A 15,334-nucleotide genomic window follows, 5' to 3' on the forward strand; every position below is an offset into this window, starting at 1 on the left:
ATCAGGCAGCTGTTCTTTCAGAAACCAAGACATTTGCTTTGTATATAAGATCTTAGTTCCTGGCCCTGAAACCCTAGGAGGCAGCTGCTATGTAAAGTCCTCTGGGAGCATCAATTAATACAAATGCCTCAAGTGTAAACATCAGTTATCTTCTTACATCAGCCCATTAGAGATACAAATTGAAAACTGAGCCCTCTTTGTGGTCCAGCCTAAGAAATGAGACCCAGATTTCTTCCACCCAAACCTACTTCTGTCTTTGGCTGCTGCTCCCTCACTCCTAGAGACACCTTTGTTGTCTGCATCTTACCAGGATTAAGTTGACTAGTCAATAGTTTGAGCTCAGACAGAAATGTGCATTAAATATTTCCCAGTGACGTAATAGAGAGTCCGGAAAGCCAGATTCTCAGCAAACGGCAAGGCAAGAAGAATGCCCTGGACCCTGAAGAGATGTGTGAGGGCAGCACATGGTGACTTTCAATGCTAACCTGCCTTGGGTTTTCAACAGCTTGGCAGGAAAATCCTCTTGTCTGTCTTCTCAAGACGGGACCCACAGAGTGACCAAGGTCATTACTTGCTGCTGTTATTCCTAGTGGGGACTAAGATGCTTCTCTTCTGTACTGTGGGCTAAGGGCAGTCTCCATAGTCCCCATCTTAGTATCCACATGAGCTCTTCACATGGAAGGCTGTTTCTCCTGCCAGGACTCTGTCCTTGGTCACTTTACCGCCCCATGAGTCAAGTTGGAAATTTAAAATATAGCGCCTGCCCGTGGTATCTGTCCCTGAGATGAGAGCCAGGTTCTCAGCCCAATGACATCAGCCGATGGCATATGCAGGTGACATCATGGGTTCTCTGGAATTCACAGGTCTGAAGGCCAAGACAGATTCTTTATCTGTGTCTCCCAGTGGGTACAGAGAGAGGGAAAGTCTACAGACTCCTGAAGTAAGCTTTACTCACTCACACAGAGGTTTTGTTTTTGCTGTTGTTGTTGTTGGTTGTTGTTGTTTCTGGCAGGGCCCTCAGGCTTGCAGTGGGTCCATCCATATCCCTTCCCTGGAGAAAAGTCTAGGAAGGAGGACTGCTGGTCCCTGGAGCCCGAGATGCTCTTTGACTCCTGCTTCCTCATGCTCAGAGGTGGCCACTTACCACAGGAAGATGTGAGGGTCCAGATCAGATCTACATCTGCCACATGACATCTGTGTGGCCATGGGAAGGCATTCCACTCCAAGAGCCATGGTTTCTTGTCAGCAAACTAGGAAATGTCAGGATCACTGTGGAGATTACCAATAAAAACTGCATTCCCATGTAGTAACTGCTTGGCAAATATTAGTCCCTCTTCCCTTCCCCCCACTCCCACTGTGTACATTTGTTAGGCTTTTTGTTTAAAAAATAAGGGCAGTTATCACTGTCATTGCTTTGCAAACTGAATACGTAAATTAATAATGTGCAGTTTCCATTTAAGCCACCCTCAGCGGCCTGCGGCTGACCATGCCGTATATTTTACTGACAGTTGTTTTCTTCCCTTCTCTTTTCTCCTAAGGAAGTCCAGATGGGCCCCAGGATTTTCTCATACCCTAAGAGACCCACTGCAGGGGTTGGGCTCAGGCCTGCTTCCCATCCAGATGATCTGTTCATAACAAAAGCCGCCTCCCGGCCATTGCCCACAGCTGAATCCTGTTACTCTGCAGCCATCCTTTCATTTGTTTCTGATTGTTTGCATACCTTACATATTAGTAGGGGTTTCTCTGGTGTACAGTCAGGGGTTGCGCACCCCCAGATCAACTTCCCCCCAATGCCCTTTCTCCTTTGAGTCTTCCTGCCTGCCTCTGTGTTACAAGCCATCTCTCTCTCTTAACTCATTTAAATGTAAAACAACTTACAGCTCTTTAAACAGGGGTTGTGGGGTAGGAGGGTGGGGAGTGGGGGGGAGGTGGAGGTGGAGGCTTACTTAACCTCAGAGCACAGCTGGTGACGATATTGAAAAGGGAGGAGATAACAGGGGTTGTTTGATTATGCCTCCCCCCCCCCCAACACACACACACTTTTTCTGATACAGGATATCCCACAACTTTATTGAATTGACAGGGTACATATCTACGCATAGCTCAGAAGAGCTGAGCTGGATGTACTTGATGTCAGTCTGCCTTGTCTCCGACTCTTGTTTTACCACTTAAGAAAAAAACAACAAACAAACAAATCATTTCAGAAGAGAATGGCCTTGAGTCGCATTTGTTTGCATCCTGGTTTGGTCTTAGTTGTCACACGTTAGCTTGGAATTTGAGAGTGAACCCTTTGAACCTTTTTCCCTCCATCAAAATGAGTATGGCAGGCTGAGGCCTATCTGGGTCTTACAGCTAGGGGCAAATATGTGAGACTGGGCACCTGGAGATGTGCATGAGGAGCTTCCTGGCATCTCAGCTGTGCTGGGCAAACACCTTTTTCTGTATCACTTCTGCAGCCAGAGAGGGAGCTACCCCGTGTAAATAGCTTTCAGTTCTCCTTGTCTAGCCATTTTGACCTCACCCTCTGTGTTAGGGCAGAACTGGAGGAAGAGTTCTCAGGAGCAGACTTCTTCATGCCTAGCTTTATAGTCAAATGTGGGACACAGAGTGAGTTGTTTGGGAGAATATGTTCAAAAGACAAGAGCTGGTGCTTTTCTTCACCTCCACCACCTATATACCCTTTCTCTTTTTCAAATTCATAGCTTCTTTTCCGTGTGTGTGTGTGTGTGTGTGTGTGTGTGTGTGTGTGTGTGTGTGTGTTACTAGAAACCTAGCCGACCACCCAGGGCTAGTGAAGTCATGGATCATGGAGGAGAACCTACAACCATCACTTTACTAAACCAGAATTGTTCCTAACTGCATCCTAATTCTTTATACCCTGGGATAAGTGTAGCTTTCACGCCTCATCCAGGAAGTTGTTCTTTATAAAAGTTAGAAGCCATTATTAAATTTTCTTAAAATATTTAAGGAATTTAATCCCATAACAGAGACAGAGACAGGTAGATTTCTGTGAGCTCAAGACTAGCCTGATCTACATAGTGAGTTCTAGGCCAGCCAAGACTACAGAGTGAGATCCTATCTTACCAGCCAAGGATAATACATGCAGTAAACATTGAACCCCAACCCAGATCTTGCCAATGGTCAGGGTACTCCACAGTTGAGTGGAGAGTGGGGACTGACTTTCACACAAACCCTGGTGCCCCGTATTTGACCATGTCTCCTGGATGGGGAGGCCCTGGTGGCACTCAGAGGAAGGATAGCAGGCTACCAAGAAGAGACATGATACCCTATGAGCACATACAGGGGGAGGAGGTCCCCTTCAGTCACAGTCATAGGGGAGGGGAGTAGGGGGAAAGCAGGAGGGAGGGAGAAGTGGGAAGATACAAGGGATGGGATAACTATTGAGATGTAAAAATGAATGAATTAATTTTAAAATTTTTTAAAAAGAAAAACTTGTTACAAATCAACCAAAGTTCTCTTTGCCCTTATACAACATGCTGTTAATGAGCAGGGTGTGGTGGAGAACTCTTGTAATCCCAGCACTCAGGGAGACAGAGGCAAGGAGCTCTCTGTGAGTTCAAGGTGAGCCTGGCCTAAAAGGGAGGCCAGGATAGCCAAGGCTACACAGAGAAACCCTGTCTTGAAAAACCAAAAATAAAAAAAAAACAAAAACACAGAAACATGCTATTAATGGAGTGGAGCCTTGCCCTGCTTCCTCCTGTGAGGACTCACACATAGCACGCCAGAGCCACCTCTGTGGCCCAGCTCTCTGTCCCCTCTTCAGCTAGTGCAGCCACTGCACTTCACTTGAGAACTTTCCTCAAGATAGCACCAGGCCTTAGTTTCCAAATTAAACTCTCACACGAATTTCAGGTCATAAATAGGAAGTACACCTTGAACAGCATGTAGGTGATACAACACTCCTCCAGTTCCCCAAGGCAGCAGCTGAAGCAGGCACCCTGTACTAAACAGCGCTACACTTCATCCTTGCACGTTTGTAATAGCAGTCCTGTATTTCAGATGAAGATCTCAAGAACAAAAAACCCTCACAGGAAGTTAAAACAGAACATTGACTATTAAAACAAAATAAGTGAATCGTTCCGCCCAGGAGATGGTGTCTAAAGTTAGACACGGGGATCATAGAAAAACATAGGTACAAGGGAAACACAGGAGCACAGCCTGGCCATCACAAGTAAGGAGATGTATGCCAAACGCCCTGTAATAGAGGACTGTGTGTGTGTGGCCGGGGAGTAGGCACATTATCTCCCTCTTTTGCCACCTTCTGAGCAGTCCCAGCTAGGAGGCTACCCCAGGTGTCCTTCCACCCTACCTACAGTTTGCACAAGAGAGCTGGTTCTCTGAATAGCTAACTTACACTAAGAGCAGTGCCAGTCTCTATATGGGTGAACCCCTTGGCAGTTAGTACGATCAGTGCTGTGCTCACTCTTGGGGAATGTCACAAAGAGGAGAAGGTACACCTGGCAACTTCACATTGAAGCAGCAGAGCTAAGACTCCATCTGGCACAGGCAGAGCATCCGACTCTTCCTCCTTAGTTCTCTGCCCTCCCCTCTCCTGCACTGTCCTCCCTTTCCGGACCCACAGAGGAGCCCCGCAACTGTCTTCTAACAATTTGTTTGTGCTATGGAAAAGATGCATGAAAGATTCGTGTTTCCTTAAAGTCACAGCTCAGAGGGTTCAAAGCTGAAAACCCGGTTTGAGCTCATGAGAGCCAGAAAGACATTTGTACACAGGAGGTCAGGATGGCTTCTCCTGTGTAGCCAGAGGAGACCTGAGTAAACATTTGGATGGCTTCAAAGTTAGCTCTTCGGTGTGTCTTGTAACGCAGCTCTGGGTGTGTAGAAGTACAAGCGAATGAGAAACACACGGCTGAAGCTTCTGCTGTGATTACATGTGGGTCTTGACGTGATAGAGCGTGAGGAACTCAGCGCTTACGGAGTCCAACTCGACAAGTAGTCACAGGCAACACTGGGCTGTGCGTCCCCTCACCCCGCCCCCGATTCCAAATTCAAGGCCAGTTTGGTTGGTTGACAGACATTTTCAGTACATTCCTGCATGTTGAAACTGCCGAGCCTAGGAGATCGTTTTCGTAGATACTGTTTTTGTTCAGACTAAAAGAGTCTGGGGTTTCTAGGAAGGGCAAATGCTTCATTGGAGGGTTATTACCTTTTATACCCCATCCACACAAAAGGCTTGGCAAACCTGAGCTGTATGCACCAGGTCTCATTTGAAGGCTGTTGCACATGTTCTCCTCACCCTACCCTGGTGCTCTGGAGCTCGGTCAGAGCCTGGTATGTGCTAGGCAATTATTGTACCACTGAATTATACCCTGTCATAACACTTGGGCCAATTTTATATTTTATCATCTATCATTGCTCTTAATTTCAGGGGCACTGCCATGTTACTGAAATAATAACCAGGTCCTGAATGTTTGTAGTAATTTAATTTACAATGTGTTTTAATACATATTTTAAAATGTATTCGTAGATGCATATACTTATATATATATAACAGCCTACAATATAAGAAATGCAGAGTTAAGGGAAGATGTGGGCAAGAACATTCCCTAAGTTGTTAGGGAGGAAGTAGGTGTCCAGATTTGGTAGAACCAGAGGATGACAATATTGAGCTGAGCCTTTATTTCTGGTTCTGGTGGGTTTACTTGAGTGCAGCTACAGGCAGGATACAGACAAGGGGACGGAATCCCCCAGCTGGACTTGCAGGCAGTGTTGAGCCATCCGTGTGCTAGGAATGAAACTTGGGTCCTCTGAAAGAAACATTATTGTTCTTAACCTCCGAGCCATCCCCAAAGTTCCTGATCTGAGTCTCAGGTGGACATACAGCCTTTCAGTCTAGGGTAAAATTATGAAGCATCAGATATGAAAAAGAAGGTGGCTCACTGGGGGGAAATTTCAAGTTGTTCAATAAACACAGGCCTTGGTCTACAATAAAGCTTAACCATGACAGGGATAAGAATTAGGAAACAATAATATTTATTGGGATTAACTCTGACAAATAGAGAAAAAGCCAGATCAGAAAGTGTGTCATTCATCATGGATCAATATTAAGTAACAATACAATTGGGGTTTTGTTTTAGAAAGGTCACTTGCTGGACATATGGAATTTGGGCTGGGTGGGGGTGCAGAGGGTGGAGGAGAGGAGAAAAATCCACTGAGGTGAGGAAATCCCATTAGTCACTGTTGACATAGTACAAGAAAGCATGGGGGATAATACCAAGGCAGCTGGCTGCAGTGGAGGACGGACTGTGCTTGGGAACTGAGCAGACAGAAAAACAGAATGACTTGTGGGCAGATGAAAAGTGAGCCAGTTAAGACAGGGGTCTTGAGAAAGAGCAGAGTAGGAATAGCCCTGAAAGAAAGGGTAGCAGATTCTCTTTTGGACAGATCGACTGGACATGCAAGTCATGCAATTAGTGAGGGGCTCAGGAGCAGGGTCTGAGTTTGAGGTAAACATATGGCACTGTACAGCATACGAATTGTCACTCCACTCACTGGAAGGGATGTGCCCAGGGAGAGGTAGGTGATAAAAGGGACAGGCGAAAAGATCACAGAGAGGAGGAAGGATTTACCAAAGGGACAGACTGGTCACGGGCCTAGGGCTGGGTGAGAACTAATGCTTCCTCTATGTCAAGGGGTGGAAGGCAACCACCTGCTGCTGCCGAGTTAAGAGCCCAATGGTCCGCAGCATCGCGGTGCCCGCTGTACCACACAGGTCTTGCACGCGGTTCCTGGTGTTTATGATTTCCACTTAGAAAGATGCAGAATCACAGGGCCAGCCAGTGGCCTCGTCAGAATTGCCTCTAGCTGTTTCTCTAACCCCAATGGCTGTGCTCATATTACTCTATCAGCACTCACTGCCTCGAAGATAGCAGCTGCTTTTACCTTAACTGGTTTGTGGGAGAGACGGGCACACTAGTAACTCATTGTAACTCAACCCCCAGCAAGGCACACCAAGAGGTGAACACCAATACCCTCTGCTCATAAACATCTCTCCCAGCTCTTTTTTTAAGTGTGTGTGTGTGTGTGTGTGTGCGCGCGCGCGCACACACGATAATTAGTCATCAGGAGCTTGGCAGAAATTGAGATAGAAGTGTTTTTCCTCTGGTAAGACGATAGCACCATCCATTTGGAGGAAGACATGACCGTGGAAATACCCAGCCCCACACAGGCCTCCTGCTACTCTCTAAAAACCCCAACCTGGCGACAGACAGTCCAAGAGAGCCTCCTGTTCCCTCCTAGGACTGCTGGCGCCTGGAGCCTGCCTCCTGTCCTGCCAGAGGTTTCGGCCAGACCAGCCTCAGGGTGATGGGCTGAGAAAGAACAGAGGGGGCTGAGGTAGCTCCCTGCTCCCAGCCAGTCACCTCTCCCCCGAAGAGCTGTGAGCAGGCGTCTGGGCTTTGTCATTCTGGCTAATCCAGCCAGTAGGCACATAGTCTGAGATGAAGCTGGGCCACTGGCATCCTCACCTAGAGCCAGCTTGAGCAGACATGACTAGTGGCCAGAACACTTGGAATGCGGCTTCTGACCCCAGCCCATCATTGCTGATCCTGGTAGGAGTCTGCTTATGTACCTAGTGCATCTCAGATTGTAATTATGTTCAGTGTGTTTGATTGGACGTGCTCAGAGGCAAATTCAAAGTGTGGAGAAGCCTGTATCCTCGCAAGTGTTCACCAGGCCCAGCCTATCCTGAACCTACAGCCTCCATGAAACTATAATCTTCTTGAGAACCGAGACTTGGACACAGCATTGCTCTGAAGCCCAGCTGTCCCTATCTTCTCATATTGTAAACAGTAGTCTAAATTCAGTGTGCACCCAAAAAATAATTGCTAAGGTCTTAACCAGCTAATATCTGAGATAATAGTCTGAGATAGTAGTCAGTAAATGCAGCCTATAAAGTTAACAGGTTTTTTTTTTAAATAATAGCAATAATCTTGCTAGCAAATTATTTGGGTGACAGAATAAGTCGGTACTTGGAGAAGCCCCAACAGACAAACTGATACAGTCCCATGAACTCTGGCCATGTGAGGGCATAGTCTATTGAAACATCTCACTGTTGTGTACCGTGTGACCAGCTGGGGTGGAGTGACTCAACTTTGTGGAATCTTAGAAAACCTCAAAGAGGAAAGCATCTCTACTCTTGGCATCTTACAGTGAGGGGCATAGTGCTGAGAGAGGGAACTAGGTGGGGAGTTTCTAACAAGCATACTGGAGTGACGTCTGTTCTAGCTACTTGACCTTCTCAGCTTAGACTTCATTTATGATCTTAGGTGTAGTGATATAATTATGCCTCTCTCAGACTGTCATAAATATTGTGTGATAATATAGTATACAATCAAAGGTGTATGGGGCATTTGTAGAACATGCATGATTAACACGTCTATCAAATGTTTAAGTTCAGTCTTAACACTAATACTGAAATGAATACCTTTGTGCCTGCACCTAGGTTGTGCAAGAAAATATTGCCAGTCTTCTGAGCGAGATAAATAAATAAATAACTCCCCCAAAAGCTGGCTATATCACTGAGAGTAACTATTAACTGATAGCCTATTGGGTTGTGCTTTAAGTACTCTAGCTTGCTGAGTTCGCTTTGATTCTTGTTTTGGACACATGCCATAATAAGAAGCCTTCTAGGCCTAGCCTTTGAAAATACAATGTTTTGCTCTCATCTCATGTTCAGCAGCATTACTAACAACACTGAGTAAAAGAAGAGCACCTTTGTGGTGGTTTTGTAGTTGTCTCCTGTTAGTCCATCACACAAGGCCTCAGTTCAAAGAGAACTAACATTGATTTTGGGGTTTTACAAGGATAAGCTGTGTCTTGTAACAAAATTTAATGTTGACAAATGTCTTCCATTCTTGTAGAGTTTAACAATAGTCCTTCCATTTTGAAATCAAGGAGACTCAGGGTCAGAAGAGGATAATTTGCCTACAGTGTGGCAGAATGAGGAATATAATCAAGATGAGGCCTTGTCCTGACCTGTGCTCTCTCTGCTGTGTACAACTATAGCAGGGAACATTTGGCAAAAGTCTTTGGGAAACAAGATCATATAACTCCAGGCAGGCGTGTACTCAATGCTGCAATCCCATTGTCTGGGAGGGGCTGAAGCAGAAGAATCCTGCCGTTTCAGGTAGTCCACTCACAGGCTGTGAGACTGGGCCAGCTTAAATTCCAGGCCAGGTGAGCTAAATACGTGTGTGTGTGTGCGTGCTTGCGTGTGTGTGTGTGTGTGTGTGTGTGTGTGTGTGTGTGTGTGTGTGTATTTAAAGTACACACATATTTCACACACACACATTTATATATACACACATCCTAGCTTACTTGTCTTCAGCACACACTGTACTGTGTACGTTAAGTAAGTCTCTTGGCTTGGGTGGTGCCTACTTCCTATCCTTCAAGTGATTGAGTCCAAAGAAACAATGGTGACAATGGAACAAGATCTTAATTTATCAGAAGCACTATGAAATCTTCAGCAGTTCTCAACCTGTGCCTCACAAGCCTTTGATAAACCTCTAGCTCCAAAATATATTTACATTATTATTCATAACAATAGCAAAATTACAGATGTGAAATAGTAACAAAAATAATTTTATGGTTAGGCGTCACTACAACATGAGGAACTGCATTAAAAGGGTCACAGCATTAGGAAGGCTGAGAACCACGGCTTCAGAGGGTTTGAGGTGACTACTTTCTAGTTTCATAATGTTGGGCACGTGTTATTTGACAATTTCTGCCTCAGTTTATACATATATATAATTGCAGTAATAGCTGAGTCTTCCTCAAAGTTATAAGAAGTGAGTCATGTATACCAGAGTAAGGCCCTGTACCAAGTCCCCAGGCTGGGCTGCTGTGTTGTTGCCAGCAGCACCATTAGGACGGGGAAATTAGAATCCAGCATGGACACCTGTCATTCGTGTGGGAAATGACCTCCCTCCTCACTGAGCAACCCCCAAGCCAAGACAGCAATCAGCATGGAAGGAGCTTTCACAAAAAAAATTTCAAATATTTATGCTTGCTGTGAAGGATTAAAGAACACATAAATATACAGATGTGCATTTTCCTCCCTCAAAACAAACTGTAGCTCTTGCCCCTGAGAACACAGGGCTGGAAGCGGTGGGAAGCACACTTTGTTTCCTTACTTTACTAGGAATGTCTGATGAGAAGCATGTGTTGTGCCCAAGGAGAGATCACAAACAGAGCCATCCCAAACCATCTCCCAAGACCAAACCAAATCAAGCCTCCACTGGACACCTGTGAGTGGCAGAGCCAGTCTCTCAGCGAAGTCCTGCCGCAGTAGCATAATCCCATCTTTAAATGGTGGGGCTGGGTTGGGAGGCAGGAAGTGATGCATGTTGTGGCTAGTATTTCTGTGAGCTTGACACACGTTGGGGTCATCTGGGAAGGACACTTATCCAAAGAAATAGGGTGACTACATAGGATTGGCCTAAAGGCACATTTGTAGGGCATTTTCTTGATTGATGATTGATGTTGGAGAGCCCAGCTCACCATGGGTGGTGCCATCCTTAGGCGTGTAGTCCGGATGATACAGCAAAGCAGCGTGAATAAGCAATGAGTGGGCAGGACAGTAAGCAGTGATCCTCTAAGGCCTCTGCCTCAGCCTCCAGGTTCCAGCCCTTACTTACCTTTATGATGAACTTTGATAGAAACAGGTAAGCTGAAACAAACCCTTTCCTCTCTAGGTTGTTTTTGTTAGGTGTTTTATCACAGCAGAAGAAAAAAAAACTCTCACTAGAGCAATGAATAGCCTTCCTAAGCCACCTGTGTGAAAATGAAAAGTATGTCCAAGGGTTTGAAGTCCACTCTGGCTTAGATCAAATCCTACCTCAGCCATTTACCAGCTGTTTGACCATACACAAAGTATAGACCCTCCCTGCTGTAGTGCATCAGACGGAGCTAAGCGTTCACAAAAAGAGATGAGTCGGCCTTGGTCAGCGTCCACTCAACATTTGAAATGTTGGACTATGAATGAGGACTTTCTTACTCACCCAAATGCATTCTGTGAGTCTGTTCATAGCATGAGTACCTAAGGTTAGTGCGGAATAAAACCTTCATTGGGAAAAGACAGAGTGAAGAAATTGAGTGTTGGTTAGCGTGTGCTCACTGTGGCTCACATCTCTTTCACAGACTGCACACAGACACACCTGTCTGAGTGCACTCCCTGTGGCTTTCCTCCTAATTCACACGCAGCCTCCTCTGGGAGGCTAGACCCTCGCTTTTGCACACTTGGAACTCCTGTCAGCTTCCTTCGCTCCCTCATCACTTTACGGTCCCACCCTGTGTGAGAATTTGATCGCTGCTTGTTTTGAAGGCAGCAAAACAATTGTCTCAGCGAAGCAATACAAAGATTGGAGTTCTTATGACCCAGGAATTTTAGTTCTAACAGACTGTAACCCCTGCTGTTACCTGAGTGAGTGGCCATTCTGGCCTTCTCCTTCTTTGAAACAGTGTGACTCATGAGAACACACACTCTGCTCTCCTTTTTCTCCAGTACCTGCTCCACATGTGGGCCTCAGTAGATTTCAGGAAACATCTGGAGAAACAATGTGAGTGATTATAACTGGGGAAATTGAACTCTTTTCTTGTAGAAATGTGTCTCTTCCACACTAAAATTATTGTTTCTATTTTAGGTGTTAAATGTCCCTTTCTTTCTCTCTCTCTCTCCTTTTTTTCCATAATGGTCCCCTTCCTTGACAGTTTCTTTTCCTTTCTTTTCTTCAACTTTCTTTGCTTCTTTCACATTTGGAGGTCAGAAGACCCACTGATGTGAGGAGTGAGCGGTGCAGGGGAGAAGGCACCAGCATAGTCGGCACTGAGGTGATTACAGGCTGTCTCCAGGCTAATGATACAAGGTGAGGGAAAGGAGGCCAGAGTTACGAGTGCTCAGTTTTCTTCTCTATCTCACGAGCTTAGCGTAGCTCCAAGCTGAGTGAACGGCTAGATCCTATTCCTTGTGACATGCTGCATAGACACTGGGTGCCCCCCCAAGGCCTGCTTCCACTCTCTGAGGAACGTTGCCGCATCCACGCATCTGCCTCCAGCAACTGTTTTGGCTGGTAGCGGAGAGACAGGCATTGCAGCTGAGTGACTAGGCGGCCCAGCTCCTCCTGTCCTGGCTCCTTTTTTTTACACACTTCCATTTCACTAAAGGACCACAATAGTCTGCTACAATAATATTGCTGAATCTTGAACTTGAGAGCGCCTCTCACCCTCTGGACTTTTTTCACGGGTAGCCTGTTTCCCATTGTCTAGCTAACTAATTCCTGCTAGTCTTTTCAGGGTAAGCCGTTTTCTAGGAATCCATTGCTCTACCTCTCCACATGTCCAAAGCAGAATATAACAAATGAAGGGGAAAGTTTATTGTCATAAAAGCCTCATGTGATCAGCAAGACTTTAGCCTAACGTAAGTGATGGAAAGCTGGCTGTGAGTGGCTGCAGCACAGTTTATAACATGAAAGAATCAAGCGTGTTGGCCTTTTCCTCATTGGCTGTCCATTAAGATTGTAAAAACCAAAGTGTAGCCATTTAAATTGATTGCCTATGGATGGCTTGCTCTCATGGACTCATACTGTCAAGGATGCAGAGTTGGCCTTTTAATTTCATCAAACCAGGCTGAAAAGGATATAAATTTGCATCTCGTGCTTTGTTTTGACAAGATCACTTGTGAGAATCAGGAAGCCTTAGATTTCGGCTCCCAGGTTATGGGTAGCTGACCTGATGGGGCTGATCTAAGCTGTCTTCTCCTGCAGATGCAGGAAGGGGAAGAATGGGGACCAGTTATTCCTGTCACAGGGGAAGCTAGTGTGGAAGATCTTTGCCAGCCAGCACCTGTCCAAAATGATCACTTTTGCTGCCTTGATAGCTGGATGAATTGATCAGTAAGAGGTCTACAGATAGAGCCACGTCCTTCCTTAGGAGACGGTAACTTCTCTGCCATAAAAAAAAAAATACTTAATAAGAAGCTGGATTCCCTGGTGGTAGGATAATAAAGTTCCTTCTACCCTTGAGGGTGAGTTTCACACACACTGTTCTTTTTCTTTCAGATCAGCAAAGATCCAATTTTTGTGCCGGGTGTCTGGGGACCTTATTTCTCAGCCATGGTCCCTGGCTTCTGGCTGAATGAAGGTGGACAGAGTGTGACAGGAAAATTGGTAAGTTGGTATTTTCTCCAAAGGGTTGTGAGTGTTACCATACCATCTTGTCATATCACCCACACACCTAGTGGCTGGCACAGTGACAACTCAGAAGTCAGCACAGAGCATAACCGTAAGTACCTGCAGTGTGTGGTGTGCATTAGCTAAATGAATGGGTGCTGCCTAAGCTGCCGTGACCAGCCCTCTCTCTCACCTGACCATCCCTTGTTGGTCTTTTGAGATGGCACTGTTACCTGCTGTCATTCACTCTATGGTTCCCTGGAGTCCTTGGGACAATTCAGCAAACCAATCCAGATACTTTTCTGGACACTCATATCCTCTGAGGACTGTCTCTTTTAGGCTAGGTTGTAAAGAGCTCCTACACACAAGTTCCCAGAGACTCATATATTTCTATTCCTCTGTCCATTTGTGGTTGATTCTCCTGTACCCTGTCTTGAATTACTTACTATCTTGACGATTTACCTGTTATCTAAGATATAACTATAGCTAATTTAGTTTAAGTTCAAGGTCAGCCTCTCTCGGGATGATCCATGGGAATAAGGATGAAAACCACTGAGAATTTGCTCAAGTAGATGTGTCTCTATGTGTCTATCTGTTATATAAGAACATTACGGGGAATATTCCAGCAATGGTTATAAGTATTCTAACTCACCTTCTATCCTGCTGTTTAGAACACTATCAGTTCCATAAAGCAAGAGCCATACAATGATTCTTTTCATATCCAGCCTGGCTCTTCATCCAGAGGAGGTTTTTATTAGAAATGTGTTGAGCTGTTGGAATTGTTTAAGAGGGAAGACAGAAGATCCATAAAAGTGGAATGAGTGGTGTTAGCAGGCTCTGTGCTAGGCTGGGAATTCTTTGTAGGGAGAAGTCGTTTGTACTGAGCCAAAGGCGATAAATGATAACCAGGGAGGGAGTTCACATGAGAGGACGTGAAAGTGGAAAGCACTTGCATATTTGAGGATGAGCACAGTTAGTCCCAAATATCTGTGTGGTATAAATTGTTCTTTTAAAAAACGGCTCACAATAAAAGCTAGAGAGCAGAGCACGGACCACATCTCAAGGCACCGTAAACACACTTTCTGGTTTGGTTTTTGTTGCTGTGTTTAAATACTGTGATAAAAACCAACTACTCATGTCAGCTTTACACTTTCAGGAAACAGTCTATGGCTAAGGGAAGTGAGATCAAGGCAGGAACCTGAGGTCAGGAACTGGAAGCGTAGACCGTAGTGGAGTACTGCTCGCTGGCTTGCACCATCAGTCTTTGCCAGACAGCTTTCTTAGCCAGCTCCGCTCCACCTGCGTAAGGAGGCTGACGCCCACAGTGGGCCGGGCCCTCCCACATCAATCATCAGGAAAGACAGTCTGTCACGGATATTGCCACTGGTGAATCTGGTCAAGGCTACATTTTAGATGATACTAGATTGTGTTGAGATGGCAACAAAAACTAGCACGATCCATTTCTTCTCAACATATCACTGTTTAAACATAACCTTTCCTCCTGTCCCCAAGATCTGAAGTTAATATCATAATTTAAAAAAAAAAAACAGTTCAACTTAGAAGTATGCTAGTCTATGGGGCTGGAGAGTCTGTTCAGAGGTGAAGAGCACTGTATCTTTTCAGGCTCTGGGGCCCTTGCAGTTTCACTTGACTAAGAATTAGACTCACATTGCTGCAATGGATGCAGAGACCCAGGGCCATACAAGGTGCTGAGAGTAACAGAGCTGCATGCTCCACCCTAAGCAAAATATTTTTACCATCCTATTTGGGGCACAGTGAACATTGAGAAAGACCAAGTGGAAAGGACATAAGTCAGGAAGGAAGGGCTGTAAAAAGCCTTGCTTCCGGGCTCTATACAATAGCAGTCATGAACTCTCACTGGATGTGGTTGTCTGCACATGGATGCATCCATCAGGAGCCAAGACTTAGATAGAGGAAGGGCTAAGGGTGCCCTCATCTGTTTGCTGCAAAGTCTCAGGGAGAGGGAAAACCATGGCCTTCAGTTATGTACTTACTAGTGACCCCATCGGGCTCCAAGTGATAATTTGAATCCACTGGTGACACAGATGACTCTTGTTATGAGTCCAAATGTCATGGATCTGGAAATGGGACAGCTAGGGAAGAGG

General features: G+C 45.5%; 1 protein-coding gene across 7 annotated transcripts in view; it reads left to right on the forward strand.

Moving 5' to 3' along the window:
- The window catches only part of FGGY (FGGY carbohydrate kinase domain containing), a 375,878-nt gene that overhangs the window by 230,108 nt on the left and 130,436 nt on the right, over positions 1 to 15,334 (forward strand). For all 7 annotated transcript variants that reach the window (XM_084784087.1, XM_084784089.1, XM_084784093.1 and 4 more), the window contains exon 9: positions 13,098 to 13,205. In XM_084784087.1, coding sequence (XP_084640213.1) covers positions 13,098 to 13,205 — 108 coding nt within the window. The remainder of the gene's footprint in view (positions 1 to 13,097; positions 13,206 to 15,334) is intronic.

This window comes from Acomys minous, assembly GCF_964271855.1.
Source record: "Acomys minous genome assembly, chromosome: 1".
Taxonomy (NCBI): Eukaryota; Metazoa; Chordata; class Mammalia; order Rodentia; family Muridae; genus Acomys; species Acomys minous.